The sequence below is a fragment of the Carlito syrichta genome, unplaced genomic scaffold, assembly GCF_000164805.1.
Source record: "Carlito syrichta isolate Samal-C Ts95f unplaced genomic scaffold, Tarsius_syrichta-2.0.1 Scaffold311852, whole genome shotgun sequence".
Lineage (NCBI taxonomy): Eukaryota > Metazoa > Chordata > Mammalia > Primates > Tarsiidae > Carlito > Carlito syrichta.
Genome location: NW_007255948.1, coordinates 139966 through 151629, shown reverse-complemented (window position 1 = coordinate 151629; position 11664 = coordinate 139966). Strand labels below are relative to the sequence as shown.

Genomic DNA, 11664 nt, shown 5'->3' with positions numbered 1-11664 from the left:
GGGGTGGGGCTTTGTGCTGCTGTTAGGTTTTCAGGAGGATGGAATGGGAGAGGAGTTCCTGTTTCCTCCTGTCTTCCCTAGTTTAGAGATGAAATGGGGGTGTGGACTCCCTTGTTTTCCCAAAGCCTCGTTAAAGAGGAAGGTGTCCTAAGGCTAAGTCTGGTTTGTAGCTCATTTTTTGGTAAGAGAAAACTGCGAGTCTAGCGTATCATCCCATCCCCCATCATTTCTACCCAGCCCCCAGCTCTAGGGGATGTCTTTCTCCCAAAGCCCCAAACAAGTATTCAGTATGGGAGGCTAAGGTGAGTGGAATCTAAGAACTTGGGGAAGGGAAGGGTGTTTCTTACCAGCTACACCCACAAGAGTACGTTTGTCCTGTGCAGTGTTTATAATTGTTTCTGAGCAGTTGTAGGTGTTCCTGTTTGTGTGCTATGTGTGCTTCTGTGTTCTTGTGGTGTGTCTGTGGATATGCTTGTCCATTCATTTTATATCTGTATGTTGAACACCTCCTGTGTGTGTGCCAGGGACCAGGGCAAATATAGTCCCTGCCTTTGAATAACTCAGTCTGGTGTCTGGGTAGTACCAGGGTGGTAAAGGGTATGTGTATAAAAGTACACTGTCAAGGTCTAAGAGTGTGTTTGGATGTATGTGATGGGAATGTTGTCTAATGTATTTGTCTATGGGCTTATTTGCAGTTTCTGCCCAGCCCTTTCTGGGGCAGGTGGCCAGGTGCTAGTAGATAGGCTTTCACTTCCCCATGTAGGGGAATTCTGAAAACTTTCTCACCAGACTGGCCTCCATTTCCCTGTCTGTAGAGTGGGACTGGACTTGACAGGTGGTTAGAGGGAGACAGAGCAGTTTAGCTCTAGAAAGTGTGCCCCTCCCATGAATGGTTCTTACCTTTTCCTGACCTCTTAGCTGAGGATGTGCTCCATCCCCCCAGCCTATCTGAGTATAAAAGCAGAGCTCTGGTAATGGGAGATTGTGGGCTGTTTTATTCCTCTCTGTTCCCACCTGGGCTGGTCCTCTACTGCCAAGGGCAATAGTAGCTGAGGACAAAGGCTTCTCTTAGGCAGTTTCCCTTTTTCCTCTCTTTGCCTCCCAAGCTAGAAAATAAGACCAGGGCAGCAATCACACTGGTAATAGAGGAGAAAGTAGCTGAAGCTGGTCCTGCCCTAGCCCTTTCTCAAGGGCACTCTCTGTCTTGAAATTGATCCCTTCTGCTACTTTCTAGACCCTCTGTGTGGATCTGTGGAGCATGGAGAGAATCCTGTGTTTTTCTTCCCAGATCAGTGTCTCTTTCTTCCTTCTCTAGCATTCTGTCCTTCCCAAACTTCCTGGCTCTTTTTAAATTCAAGCCTTTTCATCATTGCCTCCCCAACTGCAGCTTTGTTTCCTCCTGCTCTAGCTCCCAACTCTGACCTATCTTGCCCTGGCCCCTAATTCTAGCCTTCCCTTCTTCCCATGGCTAATGGAAGCCTTTTTCTGCTGTGACTTCCAGTTCTGGCCTCCTCTTCAGCCCCTACTTCTGTTTCTCTCTTTTCCTTAGTCTCTAAATTCTATCCTTTTTAGCCTGTTCTCTCTCTCCAGCCCCCACCATTCAGTTGTCTTAATTCTTTCTCAAACACTGACCCTCCCCCCCACCAACCAGGCCTTTGAATCTCCTTCCTGCTTACATTCAAAGAAGCATCAAGGTGATGCCATTTTTTGTTCAGGATGGTAATGAATGAAGTGAGCACCTGATTGGAGGAGAGTAGAGAATTCTTGGTCTGCTAGATACCTGGTGGAGACAGGTGTCTTAATCTGTAGGAGGAAGAGTTTTGTTGCTGGGAGCTAGATTTAGCCCCTCTGATTAATGTGTAATAGTAGCTTATTACATATTCACTTGATGAATTTAAAATAGACAACAAGGATAGTTTTTCCAACTGGAGAAAGGTTTAAAAAACAAAAAACAACAGCACAAATGAGCCTGAGATATAGTGGAAGTCCTCAACTAGGTTGAGTAGTAGGAAAGAGGCTTTCACCGTACTCTCCTGTTTCTGTTCTGGAAGGTAGAAGATTTTCAGACTTTACCCTACCCGGCCTTTTTGTCTTACAGCTGCGGGCGCCTACCTGCCCCCTCTGCAGCAGGTGTTCCAGGCACCTCGCCGGCCTGGCATTGGCACTGTGGGGAAACCAATCAAGCTCCTGGCCAATTACTTTGAGGTGGACATCCCTAAGATCGACGTCTACCACTACGAGGTGGACATCAAGCCGGATAAGTGTCCCCGCAGAGTCAACCGGTAAGTGATGCATATCTAAGGCACCAGGTCCAGGAGTCTTTGCTTTCCTGAGTCTTTGGACCTTGAAAGGAGGGCCAAAAAGGTAATAGAAAAACAAATAGAGAGTAGTACCACCAAATCCAAGAATGTTTTTTAGGAGGAGATGATGCATAAGGTAAATGGTGGAAAATATCATTGAAGTTGGCTATTAGAAGATAATTGGTGGCTGAGCACGGTGGCTCACCCCTGTAATCTCAGCACTTTGGGAATTGAGGCAAGAGGATTGCCTGAGCTCAGGGGTTCCAGACCAGCCTGAGCAACATGGTGAGATCTTGTCTCTACAATAAATAAAAAACATTAGCTGGGCATGATGGTACATGCCTGTGGTTCCAACTACTTGGAAGGCTGAGACAGAAGGATTTCCTGAACCCAGAAGGTCGAGGCTGTGGTGACTGTGAGCGTGCCACTGCACTCCTGCCTGGGCGACAGAGTGAGACTCCTACTCAAAAGAAAAAAAAAAAGATAATTGGTGGCTTTTGCCAGAGCAGTTTTATTAGAGTAGTTGAGCTAGTTAATCTAACTAACTACAGTTAGTTATAGAGTAAGTGGATGCTAATGTAGGAATAGTGAGAGCAGATAGCTTTTTCTAGATAGGTTGGCAGTGAAGTGGGGAGAAAGTGACTAGAGAAGACTGTAGGGACCAAGTACAGTGCCTAGCACATTTCAGCATTTGTTGAATGGATAAAGAATTTTTAAGATGAGGCATGGGTATGTTTATAGATTGAGGAGAAGGAGCTAGTGGAGAAGGAGAGGTTAAAATTATAGAACAGAGAGGGGAGAAATGAGAGTGAGATGTTCCTGATAAGGCAGGAGGACATTGCAGGATGCACAGTTGGAGAGATTAGCTATAGACAGGAGAAGCAATATTTCTTTCTAAAATTTTATTTGAAAACTATATGTACAATATAAAAAAATCAAATATTATGAAAAGAGTAGCAGTGAAAAATGTCTCCTTATTACCTGGTCTCTAATCTCCTGTACCTTTTTCCAGAGGCGTTAATTGTTACCATTCTTGAGTATGCTTCCAGATATTTTTCCATGCATATGCAATCATGTATGCATATATAGCTTTTTTTTTTTTTTTTGAATTGGAGTCTCACTCCATTGCCCAGGCTGGAGTACAGTGGCATGCTCACAGCCACCCCAGCGTCAATCTGCTGGACTCTGGTGATCCTTCCACCTCAGCCTTCCAAGTAGTCAGAACTACAGATGCGCACTACCATGCCTGGCTAATTTTTGATTTATTGTAGAGATGATGTCTCACCAAGTTGACCAGGCTGGTTTTGAACCTGAGGGCTCAGGCAATCCATTCGCCTTGGCTTCCCAAAGTGCTGGGATTACAGGCTGAGCCACTGAGCTTGGCCTGTAACATTTTTTTAAACGCACAAAATATAGGGTTCTCTATACTTGTTCTGCACCTTGCATTTTTGCACTTAACAATATCTTTTGGAGGCTGGGCACAGTAGCTCACGCCTATAATCCCAATACTTTGGGAGACTGAGGCGAAAGGATTGCTTGAGCCCAAGAATTTGAGACCAGCCAAGACAACATAGCAGGACCTTGTGTCTACAAAAAAAAAATCAAAAAAATTAGCCAGGTATGGTGGCAGGCACCTGAAGTCCGAGGTACTCAGGAAGTTGATGGAAGGATTGTGTTAGCTCAGGAGTCTGAGGATGTGGTAAGCCGTGATCATGCCAATGCACTCCAGCTTGGGTGACAGAAAATAATACATATCAGTATATACAGATCTGCCTCATTCTTTTGCATAGCTCCATGCGTATTCCATTGAATGATTGTATTGCAACTTATTTAATAACTCTATTGAGGAACATTTAGGTTGAATCTTTCCCTACCTAAGGAGTTCCTGTTAGTCTAAATTCTGCTACAAAACGAAACTGTGTTGAATATTATATATATAGATGCATTTTTGCACTCAAATATGAGTGTATCTGTAGGATTTCTAGTAGAGGGATTGCTGGCACATTTCAAAGCTTTCAGATATTGCAAAAATTTTAAAAGATAAGCTGTACCAATTTATACTCCCATCAGTAAGATATCTGAGTACTTGTTTCCTATACCTGTACTAATCCAATATATCAGATTTCTTTATCTTTGACATTCTGCTAAGTAGATAAATATATCTTGGTCTGATTTTAAATTGTATTTTTCCGGTAAGTAAAGTATATTTTTATATGTTTAAAAATAATATCTGAGCTGGGCTCGGTTGGCTCAGCCTGTAATCCCGCGCCTTTAGGAGGCTGAGGTGAGTGGATTGCCTGAGCCTGCTGGTTCGAGACCCGCCTGGGCAGTGAGATCTCATCTCTACAATAAATAAAAAAATCAGCTGGGCATAGTAGCGCATGCCTGTAATTCCAGCTACTCGGAAGGCTGAAGCAGAAGAATCGCCGGAGCCCAGCAGGTGAGGCTGCGGTGGCCGGGAGCGGCCACTGCACTCCAGTCTGGGCGACCGAGTGAGACTCCAACTCAAAAAAAAAAAAAAATAATAATAATAATAATAATAATATCTGTGCCTAGGTGTGGTGGCTTACGCCTATAATCCCAGCACTTTGGGAGGTCGAGATGAGAGGATCGCCTGAGCCCACAGGTTTGAGACCAGCCTGGGCAACTTGGTGAGACCTCATCTCTGCAATAAGTAAAAAAAATCAGCCGGGTGTGATGGCTCATGCCTGTGGTTCCAGCTACTTGGAAGACTGAGGCAGGATCTCCTGAGTCCAGCAGGTTGAGCATGTGGTGGCCATGAGCATGCCATTGCACTCTCGCCTGGGCAACAGAGTGAGACTGACTCAAAAAAAAAAAAATATATATATATATGGAAGGAACATTTCAAGTGTATGAGGAAAGGAAAATAAGATGCATGTGCATATATAAATATATATGAATATGTTTGTGTGTATGTCTGTCTGGGAACTCGAAGGTGACCTTGCATACTATCCTTGACTTTTTTCAGAGATAATAGAGCTGCTTTCTGATAGGAGGTAGGAATGAGTTCTGAAATTAGAGGATAGTGGAGAAGGTTCGACAGTCTATGAGGGATGGAAGTAATCAGGGACATGAAAAAGATTGCTAGGCAGCACTGAAGCCTAATTGAGATTGAAAACATGTGATTACAGTTGCTCCTAATATAACATTTTGAGTGTTTTTATCCAGTAGTATTCAAAAGCTTTAATTTAGAAAGTGGAGAGGTCAGATGATTAAATGAATTGGAATTTTGAAGGAATGATAGACACCTTGGGGTCTAAGTGGCAGAGGACAGGAAGTGAAATCAAGGAAGAGATGATAATGTAGAGAAAACAGATTGGTGAGACTAAGGGCTTCAGAGAGGTGTAAGTGATGAGTTTCTTCTTCCACAGTTTATTCCTATTCTGCTTCACATGTCTTTCTCTTCTACAATTTTTTTTCCTGTCAGATTGGGGTCTGGAGATTGGAACAGCCTGGATTCTGTTCTAATTCTTGATAGACCTTGGGATCAAACCCTTTTCCCCTTAGCCTCCCCCTCTTCTCACAAGGTTCTCACAAGGTACTCACACTCACTCTTTTAGGTCCCTTAGAGCCTTGGTGAGGACCATCAGCATCACCTGGGAGCATGTTACAAATACAGACTTTTGGGCTTCGCTCTAGACCTGCTGAATCAGAAGCTACATTTTAATAAAATCTCCAGATGATTCATAGGAATGTTGAAGCTTGAGAAGCACTCCCATGGAGTAGATGTTAGGAATGAGAATAATATATGGGATATTACCTAGACTTGAATCTCTTCCAAAGTTTGAAGTGGTGGTAGTCTCTCAGCTTCCACAGGCCACTCCTATTCCCACAGGGAAGTGGTGGAATACATGGTTCAGCATTTCAAGCCTCAGATCTTTGGTGATCGCAAGCCCGTGTATGATGGAAAGAAGAACATTTACACTGTCACAGCACTGCCCATTGGCAACGAACGGGTAAGTTGGGAGTCAGGTTAGTCCTGTGTTAGGGGTCTGGGGTGAACAAAGCTCACTTAAGCCCACTTAGAGTGGTGGTCCAGAGATCCTTTTTATATCTTTTGTGCTGAGAGAGTGTTTTAGGGCGAAGGGTGGGTAAATGCTGATGTTTATTTAGTCTTTTGTGTGCTTGGCCTTGTCCTAAACAGACTGATTAGACTTAAAATGGACCTAAAGGACTTTCAGCTAGGCTGAGGTGGTTGAGAGAGACAGAAGCACTAAGCCAAGCTGGCTAGAAACTAAGGGGGGCTGGGTTTGCTCTGGGGTCTTCCTTATGAGCCCCTATCAACTTGAGGAGCATATTCTTGGCAAATCAACGGAGTGGGGAATCATCGGAGCACAGCAGAGAATGCTGGTCTGTAGGAAGTGATGGCAGACCTTCACCTCTTTTTCTCATTCTCCTGAAGGTCGACTTTGAGGTGACAATCCCCGGGGAAGGGAAGGATCGAATCTTTAAGGTCTCCATCAAGTGGCTAGCCATTGTGAGCTGGCGAATGCTGCATGAGGCCTTGGTCAGTGGCCAGATCCCCGTTCCCCTGGAGTCTGTGCAAGCCCTGGATGTGGCCATGAGGCACCTGGCATCCATGAGGTATTGGGTGTAGTTAGTATCTGGGCTACCGGTGTTGGCAGAACTGATATTGGGCGAGGAGAGGGAGTACATATTAAGGTTCCACCTTGTGCCATTCAAGAAAAATTATTTGAAACCCTACATGTGTCAGGCAATTGTGCATATACATTTAGATAATTTAAAGCCCTGGCCCTGAACTTCTTAGGTATCTTTGGGCCTCATCCCATCTGTCCCTGCAGGGCAGGGAAAAGGTAGAAACTTGTACAAGGTCAGTCATACAACTAGTAGAGGATGAGAGCTGGCATTAAAGCCCCGGTGTCCTGCCTTCCAGGCCAGGGCTCCTCCGTGCCCAGGATGCCTCACAGGGTGGGGGCCTGTGCCCGAGGGACCAGTTCTCTGCCTGTCCCTGCCAGGTACACCCCTGTGGGCCGCTCCTTCTTCTCACCGCCTGAGGGCTACTACCACCCGCTGGGGGGTGGGCGCGAGGTCTGGTTCGGCTTTCACCAGTCTGTGCGCCCTGCCATGTGGAAGATGATGCTCAACATTGATGGTGAGTGGGGAGAGCTATGGAGCCATGGGCACCCCAAGTCCAGTGACCACACTCCCAGCCTCATCCCTCCCAGCTCTGCAACCACATTCCTAGTCTAATTCCTATAGCCCTGGCACCCCCCATCCCCTTCCCAATACCCTATAAGGAAGAGGGTATGAATTTCATTGCCTCCATGTGTTCTAGAAGACAGAAACTGAGCTGAGCTATTTCTACCCTGTCCCCACAGTCTCAGCCACTGCCTTCTACAAGGCACAGCCAGTGATTGAGTTCATGTGTGAGGTGCTGGACATCAGGAACATAGATGAGCAGCCCAAGCCCCTCACGGACTCTCAGCGCGTTCGCTTCACCAAGGAGATTAAGGGTGAGGACCTGACAAGGTGGGAAAGGGAAACAGTGCTGCTTTCTCTTTAGCCCTAAGAGGAAATCACCTTGGGATGTATTCAGGGGAGAGGCCAAGACTGGGCACTTGAGCAGCCTATTCCAGCCCTGACAAGCAGTGTGTGTATCTCAGGCCTGAAGGTGGAAGTGACCCACTGTGGACAGATGAAGAGGAAATACCGTGTGTGTAATGTTACCCGTCGCCCTGCTAGCCATCAGACGTAAGTTGGCAAGGCTACTAAGCCATACTTTGTTGGTAGAGGATGGCTGAGATTTCAAACTCACTCTCCTTCCCTCCCCCCACTGACCCTGAGAATGAGCCTTGATCTGACCCTGTTTTCAAAGATAAGATGTGGAAATTTGGGATCCCTCCTCCAATCTTCCCAGATCCATTGATACTCTCCCTTCCATTTTTTACCTTCTTTTTTTTTTCTTCTGAGTTGGAATCTCACTCTGTCACCTAGACTGGAGTGCAGTGGCCACTCCCAGCCTGCTGGCAGGGCGCACAGCTCGACCTGCTGGGCTCCGGCGATCCTTCCGCCTCAGCCTTCCAAGTAGCTGGAACTACAGGCGCGTGCTACCACCCCCGGCTAATTTTTGATTCATTGTAGAGATGAGGTCTCACCAAGTTGCCCAGGCGGGTCTTGAACCCGCGGACTCAGGCAATCCACTCACCTCAGCCTCCCAAAGCGTGGGATTACAGGCTGAGCCACCAAGCCCAGCTTTTTTACCTTCTTGATCTCCTCCTTTCCTCCTTGGGCCTTTACTGTAGAAAAGGCATGTTCCTCTGATTCCTGTTATGGTTATGTAAATATTAGAATTGCTCTCAATTTGCTCTCCCCCCCCCCCTTTCCCTAAAAATAAGAAAGCCAGGCTCCTGGCTCCTTGGGAAAGCTATCAGTGATTCCATCCCCATTCTTGACCTCAAGCCACACTGGGTTTTACATGCCGGCATTTGGATTTATGCTCACCATTATAAATATGGATGAATCAGTTTGGTCCTGACTTTTGTGGAAGTTGCATCTCAAGCCTTTGGCTTCTCTCTTTTGAAACCTTGTATTGCCTGCTTTCCTATGAGTGGCAGTGCTTAAAGAGGTTGGGTAGGATGAAGCAAAAGTATGGAGTTTCTGTCTTGTACTCCATAATCATGTTGGGAGAAAAAAAATAAAAAGAATTAAAAAGTCTGGGACTTCCCATGATTATGGATCTAGGGAGATGGAAACTGAATGCTTGGCTTTGACATCTCCTTACCTTCCTCCAAACAGATTTCCCTTGCAGCTGGAGAGTGGACAGACTGTGGAGTGTACGGTGGCACAGTATTTCAAGCAGAAATATAACCTTCAGCTCAAGTATCCCCACCTGCCCTGCCTACAAGTTGGCCAGGAACAAAAGCATACCTACCTGCCCCTGGAGGTGAGACTGCCAAGTGATGACTGGGCTGTGGAATGGGCATTGTTGTACCTTAATACTGATCATCAAAGTTCTGTTCTTTTGTAGTATGTCATCCTCACTTTGAAGTTTGGAAAATTGACATTCCTAGAAGGTATGAACCTTAGAAGGTTCTTCTGTGAATGGCAGGCCTCATTCTTACTGCTAAGTTGATTTCTATCCCCCATCCTACTCACATGTTCTTTCAGGGCTGACAGGCAGAGATGCAAGCTGTATTTTCTGTTTAATAAGTAGTTGGTTTATTTAGGACAGAAATTTTAGATACCCACAGTCATGTTCTCTTAATTTCTCTTTCCCTACTGTCAAGAGCTGGGGATTCTAAGTGACCTGAAGATACAAGTATATCTTTTTTGAATGTTAGCTTTTTTTTTTTTTTTAATTGAGTCAGTGTCTCATTCTGTTGCTCAGGCTGGAGGATAGTGGCACACTCACAGCCACTGCAGCCTCAACCTGCTGGACTCAGGCAATCCTTCCGCCTCAGCCTTCCAAACAGCTGGAATTACTAGTGTGTGCCACCACACCCAACTAATTTTTTGATTTATTGTGGAGATGGGTCTCACCATGTTGCCCAGGCTGAACCACTGCGCCTGGCCTGAGTGTTACCTTTAATGTAATTTTTATTTCTCTAATGACTAATGTATTCCTTTTGAAAAGTGTTAGCCCGAAGATTTGTCATACCTTTTTTTTTTTTGAGTTGGAGTCTCACTCTGTCACTCAGGCTGGAGTGTGGTGGCACACTCACAGTCACCCCAGCATTGACCTGATGGGCTCAGGCGATCCTGCCACCTCAGCCTTCCAAGTAGCTCAAACTACGGGCATGCGCTACCATGCCTGGCTAATTTTTTGATTTATTATAGAGATGAGATCTTGCCAAATTGCCCAGGCTGTTCTTGAACCCATGGGCTCTGGCAATCCCCTTACCTCAGCCTCCCAAAGCGCGGGATTACAGGTTTAAATCACCGTGCTTGGCCAACTTGTCATACTTTTATATATCTGTAGACCTCTGGAATCCTGTGATTAGAGAAAGAATAGTAATGCTAGTTAAATCATAAGCTACAAATGCAGAATTATTAGGCTGTATTTGGTTTGGTATACACTAGCCAAAATATCTAATGAGAAACTACTACTGGTTACTTTTTGTCTAGTTCAGTGCTACCCCAAAAGTGTGGTCAAGTGTACCAACAGGATAGGCATTATCTGTTCTTTAAAATGCGGCTTGTGGCTCAACCTGTAATCCCAGCACTTTGGGAGGCCAAGGTAAGTGGATTGCCTGAGCCCACGGTTTTGAGACCAGCCCGGGCAACTTGGTAAGACCTCGTTTCTAAAATAAATCACAAAAACTAGCTGGGTGTGGTAGCATGTGCTTGTAGTTCCAGCTACTTGGAAGGCTGAGGTTTAAGGATCTCGAGCCCAGCAGGCTGATGCTGGGGTGGCCGTGAGTGTGCCACTGCACTTCAACCTGGGCGACGGAGTGAGAATCCAACTCAAAAAATAAACAAATAAATAAAACGTTTGTTTAAAATGCAGAATTTCAGTTCCTATCCATACCTATGGAATCAGAGCCTGTCTTTTAACAGGATTCAAAGAGGATTCATATGTACATTAAAGTTGAAGAAACACTGTCCTAAACTACCCTCTTATTTTATTCCAGCAACAGAAGTCAGATAGCCCAGATCAAAGCTCAAGCTTTTTGTGAATTTCTGAGATTTCAGAAATAACCTGAGGGAATTAGGCTGAAGGGAGAAAACCAAGTATCTCTGACTTGGTTAATAACTGCTGATGTACAGAAAATGGTGTAAACATATTCTCTGAGGTGTGAACAGAGGTCTTTAGGGATGATTCCAGCCAAATAGATAGGTGATATTTACTGCAATCTGAAATTTGTTAGCAAATTATCATTATTTCTGTTTAAACCGTAGTTTCCAAGGTGAATAATTTATGTAATGATTTAAATATTGATTTTTACTGTTTAACAAATATTTATTGAGCTTCTACAGTGTGTCATATACTCTTATGTACTAGTATCATAGATAATAACAAGACAGACAAGGTTCTTGCTATCATAGAGTGTACATTCTTGAAAAGAGATTTAGAGAATAAGTTGTTAAACACATTGTCAGCTGGTGATTGCTGCATGAGGCCCTGATCAGTGTCCAGATCTCTGTTCCCCTGGAGCCTGAGCAAGCCCTGGGGATAGATACAAAAACTCATGCAAAGATAGTTTCAGATGGTAGAAAGTATTATAAAAATCATAAAACAGGTTAAGGTGGAGGAGGATAGAGAGCTACTTAAGTGATTGTTGTCAGGGAGGGCCTCATTTAGGAGACATTTGAGCTAAGTCCCGAATTATGGCGTAGAATCAATCAATCTTGTAACACCCTACGGGAAGAGCCTTCCAAGGCA

General features: G+C 44.9%; 1 protein-coding gene across 1 annotated transcript in view; it reads left to right on the top strand.

Annotated features, from left to right (window-relative positions):
* AGO1 (argonaute 1, RISC catalytic component) overlaps positions 1 to 11664 on the top strand; it is a 39965-nt gene that overhangs the window by 3283 nt on the left and 25018 nt on the right. The window contains exons 2-8 of the mRNA XM_008069184.2: positions 2099 to 2282; positions 6157 to 6277; positions 6724 to 6905; positions 7298 to 7434; positions 7661 to 7795; positions 7946 to 8033; positions 9078 to 9225. Coding sequence (XP_008067375.1) covers positions 2099 to 2282; positions 6157 to 6277; positions 6724 to 6905; positions 7298 to 7434; positions 7661 to 7795; positions 7946 to 8033; positions 9078 to 9225 — 995 coding nt within the window. The remainder of the gene's footprint in view (positions 1 to 2098; positions 2283 to 6156; positions 6278 to 6723; positions 6906 to 7297; positions 7435 to 7660; positions 7796 to 7945; positions 8034 to 9077; positions 9226 to 11664) is intronic.